The 13328-nt window shown below is 44.6% G+C and overlaps 1 protein-coding gene across 6 annotated transcripts in view; it reads right to left on the bottom strand.

The window, feature by feature from the left end:
- acss2 (acyl-CoA synthetase short chain family member 2) overlaps positions 1–13328 on the bottom strand; it is a 115639-nt gene that overhangs the window by 56579 nt on the left and 45732 nt on the right. For 2 of the 6 annotated variants that reach the window (XM_070896209.1, XM_070896210.1), the window contains one exon: positions 4561–4594. The exons of the other annotated variants lie outside the window; for them this stretch is intronic. In XM_070896209.1, coding sequence (XP_070752310.1) covers positions 4561–4594 — 34 coding nt within the window. The remainder of the gene's footprint in view (positions 1–4560; positions 4595–13328) is intronic. 6 annotated transcript variants of the gene reach the window in all.

Genomic DNA, 13328 nt, shown 5'->3' with positions numbered 1-13328 from the left:
TCCTCTTATCCACCCTGCTTGTTACATCCTCAAAGAACTCCAGCAAATTTGTCAAACATGATTTCCCTTTCATAAAACCATGCTGACTGCTTGACTGCATTATGCTTTTCCAAATGTCCTCCGACTGCTTCCTTAATAATGAACTCCAGCATTTTACCAACAACAGATGTTAGGCTAACTGGTCTATAGTTTCCTGCTTTCTGTCTGCCTCCTTTTTTAAATAGGGGCGTTACATTTACGGTTTTCCAATCCGCTGGGACCTCTCCAGAATACAGGGAATTTTGGTAAATTACAGCCAATGCATCCACTATCTCTGCAGCCACTTCTTTTAAGACCCTAGGATGCAAGCCATCAGGTCCAGAGGACTTGTCCACCTTTAGTCCCATTACTCTACCGAGTACTTTTTCTTTAGTGATAGTTTTAAGTTCCTCCCTCCCTATAGCCCCTTGGTTATCCATTATTGGGATATTTTTAGTGTCTTCTATAGTGAAGACCGATACAAAATATTTGTTCAAAGTCTCTGCCATTTCCCTGTTCCCCATTAATTCCCCAGTCTCATCCTCTAAGGGACCAACATTTACTTTAGCTACTCTCTTCCTTTATATACCTGTAGAAATTCTTACTATCTGTTTTTATATTTCTTGCTAGTTTACTCAAATCCAAGCAATCTATACAGATATTGCAATGACCCAGCACTCCAAAATGACCTTTAAATGCGTTTTGTGGTGTACCCTGGACTTTATGTGCATTCGTCAAAAATATAAACATGTAGGTTCTTCAGTTGCAAGACTCATCAAAATATTATGGTATTATATTGCAATTTTTTTTGGAGAAAAACAGACATTTTGTAAATTTAAATCTTCTCTCCCAGACAGCTATACTTTTATTGGAACCTCATGCATCGACTGCCTATTCCTGATAATTTAAAGTTTATATTAAAAAAAAAGAATCAAATTATCCCATACTTTGAATTAAGCAATGACAACAATTTGGCACAATAGCCCTTTTTAAAGCTACCGGATGTTAATTTAAATTTTGACAGGAAGGTTTCACCCCTCCCGATGCTCTAAACATTTACATTTCTAATTGTTGGGAGAGAGCACTGCATGTACGTGTGCAGACGTGTATACAGCCCTCTCCAAAATAGGATAGTTGAAGTTCCAGAAGCAATGAAATTGAAGTCAATAAAATTGAAGTCATAAAACACAAGCCATCTGCAGTGTAACTGTTTGTCACCATTACTGTACAACAACTATTAGTCTGTTTTGCAGTGCAGTGAGGCAAGATCGTTTGTCAACCCTAACCTGCATCCATAAGAATATGCATGACGGTGAAGCCCCAACGCTGCATGAGGTAGGAAAAGCCATAAGACAGCTCAAGAACAACAAGGCTACGGGAGCGGATGGAATCCCTGTTGATGCGCTAAGGTATGGCGGAGAGGCGCTGTTGGCGCGGATACATGACCTCATCTCGCTCATCTGGAAGGAGGAGAGCATGCCGGGAGATCTCAGAGATGCAGTGATCGTGACCATCTTTAAAAAAAGGGGACAAGTCCGACTGCAGCAACTACAGAGGAATCTCCCTGCCATCAGCCATTGAGAAAGTTGTCGCCAGAGTCCTCCTCAACCGTCTTCTCCCCGTGGCTGAGGAGCTCCTCCCGGAGTCACAGTGCGGATTTCGTCCCCAACGGGGCACAACAGACATGATCTTTGCAGGGAGACAGCTGCAGGAAAAATGTAGGGAGCAGCGCCAGCCCTTATACATGGCCTTCTTCGATCTTACAAAGGCCTTTGACACGGTCAGCCGCAAGGGTCTATGGAGCGTCCTCTTCCGTTTCGGATGCCCCCAAAAGTTCGTCAACATCTTCCGCCTGCTTCACGATGACATGCAGGCCGTGATCCTTACCAACGGATCCATTACAAACCCAATCCACGTCCGGACCGGAGTCAAACAGGGCTGCGTCATCGCCCCAACCCTCTTCTCAATCTTCCTTGCTGCCATGCTCCACCTCACAGTCAACAAGCTCCCCGCTGGAGTGGAACTAAACTACAGAACCAGTGGGAAGCTGTTCAACCTTCGCCGTCTCCAGGCCAGGTCCTAGACCACCCCAACCTCTGTTGTCGAGCTGCAGTACGCGGACAATGCCTGCGACTGCGCACATACAGAGGCTTAAATCCAGGACATAGTCGATGTAGTTACTGAGGTGTACGAAAGCATGGGCCTTATGCTAAACATCCGTAAGACAAAGGTCCTCCACCAGTCTGTCCCCGCCACACAGCACTGCCCCCCAATCATCAAGATCCACGGCGTGGCCCTGGACAACGTGGACCATTTCCTATACCTCGGGAGCCTCTTATCAACAAAAGCAGAAATTGATGAGGAGATTCAACACCACCTCCAGTGCGCCAGCGCAGCCTTCAGCCGCCTGAAGAAAGGAGTGTTCGAAGACCAGGCCCTCAAATCTACCACCAAGCCCATGGTCTACAGGGCTGTAGTAATACCCGCCCTCCTGTATAGCTCAGAGACATGGACCATGTACAGTAGACACTTCAAATCGCTGGAGAAATATCACCAACAATGCCTTCGCAAGATCCTAAAAATCCCCTGGGAGGACAGACACACTAACATTAGCGTCCTCGACCAGGCCAACATCCCCAGCATTGAAGCACTGACCACACTTGATCAGCTCCGCTGAGCAGGCCACATTGTCCGCATGCCAGACACGAGACTCCCAAAGCAAACGAGCCAAAGGTGGACAGAGGAAACGTTACAAGGACATCCTCAAAGCCCCCCTGATAAAGTGCAACACCAACACCTAGGAGTCCCTGGCCAAAGACCGCCTAAGTAAAGAAAGTGCATCCGGGAGGGCGCTGAGCGCCTCGAGTCTCTTCGCCGAGTGCATGCAGAAAACAAGTGCAGGCAGTGGAAAGAAAATGCGGCAAACCAGTCCCACCCTCCCTTACCCTCAATGACTATCTGTCCCACCTGTGGCTCTCATATTAGAATGAATCCTTAGGTGGCTGAACAGTCCAAAAGTGGAAGCAAGTCTTCCTCAATTCCAAGGGACTGCCTATGATGATGATGCATGACAAAAATTAGTCATTAAAACATAGCAGTAAAGGATAATTCACGTGCTATGTTAATTGCCTGCACATGCATTCTGTTCTGGCATGAGTGTTTTAGAAATGCACTGAAAAAGAAGAAGAAATAATCCATGAATGTTTCATTAGGTTGGGGAAAGGGGTAGGGTTGCTTATCAATCCTCCCGGAATGCCCGGGAGTGGGTAAACTGGAATGGGGCAGTTGCTGCTGCTGGCAACGATGGAATGCTTTACTGGAAATTGATATTGAGGCAGAGACTAGTTTATTTAAAAAGGAGCTTGAATAGGCATTTGAAAAAAAATATTAAAGAATATGGGGGGGGAGGGGAGGGGGGAGAGAAAGCAGGGAGATGGGATTTGTTTCGACAACTCTATCACCAACATAAGTGTAAGTATCTGTATTGTGCCCTTTGTACTATTAAGTTCTATGTTCTAAATGTTTCAATGTAAGCACAACTTTATTGTGCATTTACATACTACATTGATTGTTATTGTGCACTGACATAATACATTGATTGTACATTCATTAGACAAAGCTAGCCATTTTGCACTGAAACCTTCTGCCTGATCACATTATTGTCTTTATGGAGATCTTAAATGTTTTGAGAGCTACAGTCGCCAATTTGGATGGCACTCAAAGAAATTCAGCTGATAAGCATACAAATGTTGTAGAAATGGCAAGAGGGGATTTTCAACAGCAAAGCAATTCAGACTACATGTAGCTGCAGCTGTAGTTACTGAAAAGGTCTTTCTTTTTTATACACAGAACTTGGCTTCTGGCTACTGCTGGAGCCATATAGTATTTTAAGTATTCAAGATAGCTGAAGTATTTTAAGCTTTCAAAATAGTTTCACAAATATTCAAATATATAATCAGTTTTCCTACATTACAACAGTGACTAACTTCAAAACTATGTCATTGACTGTAGAGCGGTGTGGGACAACCTGAGGTCATGGAGGGAGGGAGATAAAAATAGAAAAGAAAGACTTGGATTTATATAGCACCTTTCATAAAGAGAACACGATGAGAGAAAGAGAGCAAGCGAGCGCGAGAGCGAGAGATATGGTTGGCGTCAACAAAAACAGTCCACTTTTATGAAGTATGGATATCTCAAGTCTTTTGAAGAGATTTTTTTTAGTTGGAGCAGCCTATTCAACTTTACTTCCAGTGCTAGCATTAAGCAACTCATAGCCCCAGTTAAATGCAGATCCCACTCTACATTGTCCCAACAGTCAAAATATCATTACCTCATTTCCTAATCTCAGCCTTTTACTTTGGAATCATGCCGAAGAATTGGGTAAACAGGGCTAATCAAGTAATAATTACATCTCGAGAACGTCTGGTTAGGGTTTGAGACAGATTTCAATCTGCTTCAAACAGTGGCCACACCACCTTCAAAAGGATATAATGGAAACACCGTTCAAAGAAAAAACATGTAGAATGCATAATGGAGACTCACCAAGCTGAATTCATTCTTACTGTGGAAAAAAAACCTGAAAATGGTTGAGAATTCAGTACTTTAAAATGGTGAAGAGAACATATTGTACTGTAAGCAAATGACTAAACTTTTGATTGTGATAGCAGAACTACAGGACACAAGTATAACATTATTAGGCCTTAAACTGCATTGCAAATTCAGATCTGCTATGGCTACCTCCTTGGGTTCAATGGCATTAATCACTCCCTTACAGGCTGGAGTAGACCCTTCACTACCCAATATCTACTTATATGTAGCATAATGCCACTGTGATCTGAACCACATATTTATGTTTTTCACATGTGAAAGGTAGATTGAGAAAAAGACATGGTAAAATATGAATCATTACGCCACTTTATTTCACAGCAAGTGAATATACACCGCAACAGTTATATTGATTTCTAAAAGGCATTCGATAAGATGCCACATAAAGGTTGCTATGCAAGATAAGGGCTCTTGGGACTGGGGGCAATATATTAGCTTGGACAGAGGATTGGTTAACAGACAGAAATCAGAGAATAGGGTCATTTCCGGTTGGCAGGTTGTAACTAGTGGGGTGCCGCAAGGATCACTGCTTGGGCCTCAGCTATTTACATTCTAGATTAGATAAAGGAACCGAGTGCAATTTGTCTAAGTTTGCTGATGATACAAGCTAGGTGGGGAAGTAAGCTGCGAGGAGGACACAAGGAGCTTACAAAAGGGATATAGACAGGTTAAATGAGTGGGCAATCATGTGGCAGATGGAGTATAATGTGAGGAAATGTGACCTTATTCACTTTGGTAGGAAGACTAGAAAAACAGAATATTTTTCAAATAGTGAGAAACTATTAAATATTGATGTTCAGAGAGATTTGGGTGTCCTCGTGCAAGAAACACAGAAAGCTAGCATGCAGGTACAACAAGCAATTAGGAAGGCAAATGACATGTTGGCTGTCGAAATCTCAACCTCCGAAAAGAATGACTCCGACACTTTCAGCTCCGGCAGAAGTTTCTTTAATTTATTTGCTAGCAAGGGGCAGGTCACACTCAGTCAATGGCTAAGTGAACACCTCCGCAATGGTAGTTTCACAAGATATTTATACAGTAAAGCCCAAGTTATGGCCTCTCCCTGTGTATTGGCTCTGTCTCACAGTAAGTGAATACAGATAAAGAGTTAATTACTACATCCTTGTCCTGACATGGTTTCCAGATATTTCCTTTTGTCAGGGTTATTAGTTGGCCAGCCGGCCATTACTCCATGAGAGTGTGGTAATGAGCTATTACCTGTCTTGCATTGTGTCAGGATTGGTCAGTTCATAGTCAATTATCTGTTTGCTTCAAATGGATGAGGTCTCTACAAGAGATAATGGCTGGTGGTTTGAGTACTTTGAAAAGGGTGGGGTGGCATGGAACTTGTGTCGTTTAGACAATAGGAGAGCACCATGGGGGAGGGGGAGGTACTTGTCTCAGCATGACTTGTCTCCTAGCTGTCTGATGGCCATCAGCCATCTCAAAGCAGGTTTAGCTGTTTATGCAAGCTGACTGCTTTTATACAGAAAGTTCTGGAAGGACCAGGACTCCATTTTGTTATATATATATTGCAAAGGGCACACAAATGCCATATGGTATCAGCTTAGATAAAAATAAATTTCCACATGGCCTTTATTGCAAGGAGGTTGGAGGACAAGAGTAAGGAAGTCTTACTACAATTGTACAGGGCTTTGGCGAGGCCACAGCTGGAGTACTGTGCACAATTTTGGTCTCCTTATCTGAGAAGAACATACATGCTATGGAGGCGGTGCAACAAAGGTTCACTAGATTGATCCCTGGATACGGTTGTCCTCCGAGCAGAGATTGCCTATACTCGCTGGAATTTAGGAGAATGAGAGGGGATCTCACTAAAACATACAAGATTCTGAGGCGGACTGATAAGGTAGATGCTGAGAGGGCAGATGCCGAGAGGTTGTTTCCCCTGGCTGGAGAGTTTAGAACTAGGGGACGCATTGGGGTCAATTTCGGCCGCCCGCTAGAACAGCACACATCGGAGAGGCCCGCCTAATTTATAGAACAATAATTGCACCGAATACTTACCACGCGATTCTCCGATAGCTGTAGGCCCAATTCCACCTCGGTGCTGCGCAGCAGGAGCTGCTGGGGGCGGATCTACAGCCCTGCGCCGAAAACAGTGCCGGCAGCTGCACGCGTGCGAAGTGGAGGCTGCATGCGTGCGCAGTAGCTGCCTGCGTCCTGTTTCCGGGGCGATGACCCTATCCTGGGCCAAGTGGCCTGCGCATCTTACCTTGGCGGCAGGGCTCACCCGCCCGGACTCTCGCTGGGGGCGGGCCCCGCCCGAAGAACCCCTGGCAGCCGGCGGCGTCGTCGTCGTCATCATCAGTGGGGCCTGCCCGCCCGCATCTCGCTGCGGTGGACCCTGCCCAAAGAGTCGGCGGCGGCAACAGCCCAGCATCGGCTGCTTGCGGGCCCTGCCCGAAGTCCTCGGCGAGGCCCGGCTTCTTCTTGGTCGTCTTTTCTCTTCCCGCCCCCCCCCATTCTTCTTTCTCTTCTCCCCCCACCCCATCATCTTCTCTTCTCTTCCCCCCACCCCCATCTTCTTCTCTTCTCTTCCCCCCCACCGCCATCTTCTTCTCTTCTCTCCGCCCCCATCATCTTCTCTTCTCTTTCCCCTCCCCCCACCACCCCCATCATCTTCTTCCCCCCCCCCACCACCCCCATCATCTTCTTCCCCCCCCAACCACCCCCATCATCTTCTTTCCCCCCCCACCCCCATCATCTTCTCTTCTTTCCCCCCCACCCCCATCATCTTCTCTTCTCTCCCCCCCCACCCCCATCATCTTCTCTTCTCTCCCCCCCACCCCCATCATCTTCTCTTCTCTCCCCCCCACCCCCATCATCTTCTCTTCTCTCCCCCCCACCCCCATCATCTTCTCTTCTCTCCCCCCCACCCCCATCATCTTCTCTTCTCTCCCCCCCCCCCACCCCCATCATCTTCTCTCCCCCCCACCCCCATCATCTTCTTTCCCCCTCACCCCCATCATCTTCTTTCCCCCCCACCCCCATCATCTTCTTTCCCCCCCACCCCCATCATCTTCGTTCTCCTCCCCCCCAACCTTCTTCTCTTCCCCGCCCCCGACCTCCTTCTCCCCTTCTCCTCCCCCACCGTGCCCCATTTTCTCCCCCCCCCCCATCATCTCTCTCCCCCCCCACAATCATCATCTTCTCTTCTCCCCCGCCCCCATCATCTTCTCTTCTACCTCTTCTCTCCCCCCCCATCATCTTCTCTTCTACCCCGCCCCCCCCCATCATCTTCCTTTCTCTCTCCCCCCCCATCATCGTCCCCTCTCTCTCCCCATCTTCTCTTCCCCTCTCTCTCCCCCCATCATCTTCTCTTCTCCCCCGCCCCCCATCATCTTCCCCTCTCTCCCCCCCATCATCTTCCCCTCTCTTTCCCCCGCCCCCCCATCATCTTCCTCTCTCTCTCTCTCTCTTTCCCCCACCCCCCCATCTTCTTCTCCCTGGTGCTGCAGGTGAGTAGAAATAATTTTTTATTTATTGAGTGATTTTTAATTTTTTTTTCAATTTATTTTGATTGATTTATTGGTTTATTTATTTATTTATTTATTTGTTCATTTATCATTTATTATTGATGATGGCTCTTTATTTGTAAAAGTAAATGTTTAATGTTTGTAAACACCCCCCCATCTCTCGTTCCCTACGCCTGATTTCCAAGTGTAGGCAAGGTTTTTCTGAGCGTACAAAAATCTACACTTACTCCATTCTAAGTTAGTTTGGAGTAAGTTTTTGCTGCCTAAACTTGCACAACAGGCGTAGGTGGCCGGACACGCCCCCTTTTGGAAAAAAAATCTGTTCTAAAATGAAACTGTTCTAACTCACTAGAACTGGAGCAAACTAAATGCCGAGAATTGCAATTTCTAAGATACTCCATTCTAAACTAGTTGCTCCAAAAAAATAGGAGCAACTCAGGCCAAAACTTGACCCCATAGTCTCAGGCTAACAGTTTGACCATTTAAGACATAGATGAGGAGGAATTTCTTCTCTCAGAGGGTTATGAATCTTTGGAACTCTCTACCCCAGAGGGCTGTGGATGCTGAGTCTCTGAGTATATTCAAGGCTTAGATAGATAGACTTTTGGATTCTTAATGTGAATCAAGGATATGGGGATCGGGCGGAAAAGTGGAGTTGAGGTCGATAATCAACCATGATCTTACTGAATGGCGGAGCAGGCTCGAAGGGCCGTATTGGCCTACTCCAGCTCCTAATTCTTATTTTATGATCTCACTTAATTTAATCAGTATAACTTGTTTTCATGTAATTATATAAAAATAATTGCAATGAGTTCCCACATCACAGCACCTTGCTCAATTTAAACAAATAGCTCCCAACTATGCTCCTGTATTCTCCTTCTGAACTTGGCAAAAGCTTACCCTCGCCACTGTTTACAAACCTAACTGACTACCTGTGTCTCTAGCTTTTTATCTTTGTGTCCACAATCTGAAAAGAGGGCCTATATCAGATAATCCCTGCTGACTGCTCAGGACCAGAGAGCTGCCAATTCAATGAATACGAGGTATTTATCGATTGCGGACTCAGGCTAATAAATTGCTTATAGTCTTTGGATAAACAACCTCACAGGTTAGCTCATTGGCATTTTACTCACCTTCCACGTCTGCCTTTTGTTATAAAAAACTTGCATGAATACACTGTTTGAAAAAAAAACTTTTAAATCCAACTTTCTGGTAATTCCTTTCTGTGGAAAAATGGTCATTTAAATTTGATTACGTACACAAATTCCTGATAACAATGCCCTCTTTTAGCAACATTGTTGAGATAAACTGCAACCAGCAACAGCAAACCTGAACCAATATTTCAAATGTCTCAACCAATCAAGAGCACATTGTTTCCTCGCCCCAGTATCTCAAAAATAGTCTGTTGCATGATGCATAAAATCGCCTTGTTTTCCATTAGTCCCACGAAGTTTATCGGTCTTCTCCTTGACTCATGCAATAGGGTTTCTAGTGCTTGGGTCGTAATCCCAGTTCCTCTCAATAATAACCCAACAATTATTTTTGCTCAGTTAACATGTGAGCTTGCCCCGCTGATTAGGAGCGTTGTTCCTTCTTCATTTTCATTGGCTGTCCACAGGGGAAGACAGGCCCTGTGGGATATTGGGAGTTTTTCAAGTGCACCATGAATGGTTAGGTAGCACTCAGCAACCCCCTTCTTCCCTCACGAATCCCAAAGAATCCTCGGCCTTTCGGGGTGCCAGTCCGCCCCTGGCTGGCCCACCACATTATCGCTCACATTAAGTTTGAAATATACAGGGGTTTGAGTTTACAGTATTCTTGCAAGGTAAAACACATTTTTAGATGCAGTTCATGATCAATGACCTAAATACAAGAATGCACTCCTAAAATTGATCCACTCAGCCCAGCAACTGGAGTTCTTTTTGGTAAACATGCCTCACATTTAAAATTCACACTCTTGCATTTAAATCCCTTCATGGGCTCACCCTTCCCGATCTTTGTTAACCCCTCCAGCCCTACAACCATCCCCAAACTTTATAATCCTCTGACTCTGGCCTAGTATGCATCGCCCTACACTCACCATTGGAGACTGTACCTTCAGCTGTTTAAGCTCCACCCTCTGGAATTCTCTCGTCATCTTCGGTAGTCCCTCGAAACGAGGATGGCTTGCTTCCACACAGAAAACAGATGAGTTCACAGGTGTTTCAATGATATTCCGGATTCCGATCTACATGCTGAAGGGTGGAAGGCACCTGTGCGTGGATTTTTTAAAAAAGTATGTGATGGCCGTTGCACCCCAGCCACCACACAGGCTTGACAGAGCTAGGTCTTGGTCCAGTGGCAAGGGTTAACCAAGATGCCTGGAGACCACCTCTGCTGCATGGACCTAGTGCACACACATATTGCAGCATGAGCTAGCCCGTGCTGCCCCTGGGCCCCGATCACATCCCTTTATGAACTCTTGCCGCTCCTTCGCCATGACCTCGCCGCTCCTGCTGAAACTACCCGCACCGCAATCAGCCATCACCCTCCTGCAGCAGCACGTGCTGCTCCCTCTAATAGTCTCGGCCTGCTGATGGCACTAACGTTAGCAGTAAACATCATACAATTACAAGTGACCACGTGGCTAGTGGCTAATGTACTGGACAACACTGGAATTCTCTACCGCCTTTCCATCTCCCTTTTTCCTTCAAGGCCGTCCTTAAATCCCATATCCTATTACCACCTGTTTTGGCTCGAGGTCCACTTTTATCTGATTACACCTCGGTGAAACCTTAGGACGTTTTTCTACTTTATAAATATCTATTGTTCAAAACAATGCATCAAGAATGTGGTACTGAAGATGGAACTCATTGTAGAGGATACCCAGGACTTCAGGACTTAACCACCACTTAATTAGTTAACTATGAAAAGACAAACACCAATTAAGCTAGTGTTCAATGCAAAACCCATCTGCATTTCCCAAAAGTCAAAACTGTTCTTTGCTTTTAGATTTGTAAATTATACTTTACAAGTACAAAAAAAAATTACAGCTATTGCAGGATAGCAATGGTTAATATTGATTTTATTTTAAGAAAGGTTTTTCAAAATTAAAATATAAAAAAGTGTGTGGGTTCATTCCAATTATGTTAGTGTGTAGTAGCAATGCTATTTATAGAGCATTAAGAGAAAAACAAGACAATCGGAGACACCAGCTGCAGGAAACGAGAGTGCAAATATGAAAATGAGACGGACACCCAAGACCAAGATATGCGCACAGAGTCCAGCGGCAAGTTGGTGGCAAAGCTTTTGTAAAGTCCGTGGGATGTTCTTTACACCAGATAATGTTTCTTATGAAGAAAGTAGTTATCAAAGCACATAGTTTATGATAAGCACACATTAAAAAAAAATTCCCAGCAAATATACACCCATATCTGCAATGGTTACTTTATCTGATCACATTTCTGAATATATTGTCCAGTCGTGCTGGGGAGTCTGTAATATGAGGTAGCTCAGACGGTCCTTCTGTTTTAGGTGGAAAATAAGTGTCCTGAGGAATGTGCTAAAGGTCTAGGCCTGCTCATGTCACCAAGACTGAATGAACCCTATTGCTCATCACCGTTAGCAGTACCACCTCTTTAGAGGCGAACAAGGTTTTTTCCTGATTGTGGTGTTAGTCACGTATTTATCATATGCGTTGTAAGCACCTTGGGACGTTTTACTATGTTAAAGGTGCTTTATAAAAGTTAAAATATTTGAACAATTTCAAATGACAACGGCCAATTCAACCTTTCCCCAGTTTCTCAGCTTGCTTCTTCCTCTTACCAAATTCTCTCCGCTTGCTACTGTATCCAGGGTACTGCAATATAATAGAAGAGGGGCAACAGACAGCAAGAGGGGCCACGCCTGGCAAATAATATTCAATAATGTAACTTAGAGATATAGAGACAGACATTTCTAGGCTGAAAAACTGGTCAATATATCTTTGTAGTATATATCTTTACAAAGACTGACTGAAAACCTCCCTCAAGGGAACTAGACCTGATGCATGGTTTAATTCCTGTTTACCTCATGACTCTCAGATCTACTACTGATGACACTCAAGATAGTTCACTTAAAAAAAATACAAATAGATCCTGTAGAAAACTTAAGAATTCAGAACCCCACTGTTATGTATTGATGCTTGGGGTCACCAGACATCATGGGGCGCCACTGTCATCGGGCTGTACGCTCATGTGCGCGGTCACTGGTATATAAGTGCGAGTACTATATCACGCGGATACTTTGGGCGCAAATAAAGTTGCATCAGGTTTACACCTGAGGCCGTTTATAGAAACAAGACTCTTGAGTCATTACACCCACAACTCAGATGAGTGACCCAAAAAACGTGCTTGCACTTTTATTAAAATATTACCCACCGCTCTTTACATGTTGCAAAGACTTGGATTTATATAGCGCCTTTCACGACCACTGGACGTCTCAAAGCGCTTTACACACAATGAAGTACTTTTGGAGTGTAGTCACTGTTGTAATGTAGGAAACACAGCAGCTAATTTGCGCACAGCAAGCTCCCACAAACAGCAATGTGATAATGACCAGATAATCTGTTTTTTTGTTATTTTGATTGAGGGATAAATATTGACCAGGACACGAAGGATAACTCCCCTGCTCTTCTTCAAAATAGTGCCATGGGATCTTTTACGTCCAGAGAGCAGACGAGGCCTCGGTTTAACGTCTCATCCGAAAGATGGCAACTCCGACAGTGTAGCGCTCCCTCAGCACTGCACTAGGGCGTCAGCCTAGATTTTTTTGTGCTCAAGTCCCTGGATTGGACTTGAACCCACAACCTTCTGACTCAGAGGCGAGAGTACTACCCACTGAGCCCACAGCTGTAGATTTTATAAGGGCTTGAAGTCAAGGAAACACTAAATATAGGAAATTCACTGATAAAGTTGGACAAAAAGGAAAATGAAAGTGGGAGTCTATCAAGTTGCTTATGAATTTTAATATAAATGATACTAGCTGTAAAGTGCTTTGGGATGTCCTGAGTACATGAAATACTTTATATACTTTCTTTCTTTGACCAGCAGTGTCAAGTGATGTGATTCTTAGTAAGAAAATAACACAGAAATTTCACGACATACATGCTCAATTTTCTATTATGATGATACCATAGTTTACAGTGTGGAATTAGCGCAAGTAGTTTCTACCATTGCATTGTGAATTTGG

The sequence above is a fragment of the Pristiophorus japonicus genome, chromosome 12 (assembly GCF_044704955.1).
Source record: "Pristiophorus japonicus isolate sPriJap1 chromosome 12, sPriJap1.hap1, whole genome shotgun sequence".
Lineage (NCBI taxonomy): Eukaryota > Metazoa > Chordata > Chondrichthyes > Pristiophoridae > Pristiophorus > Pristiophorus japonicus.
Note: the sequence above shows the minus strand (reverse complement) of the source record. Positions and strands in the feature narration are given on the sequence as shown.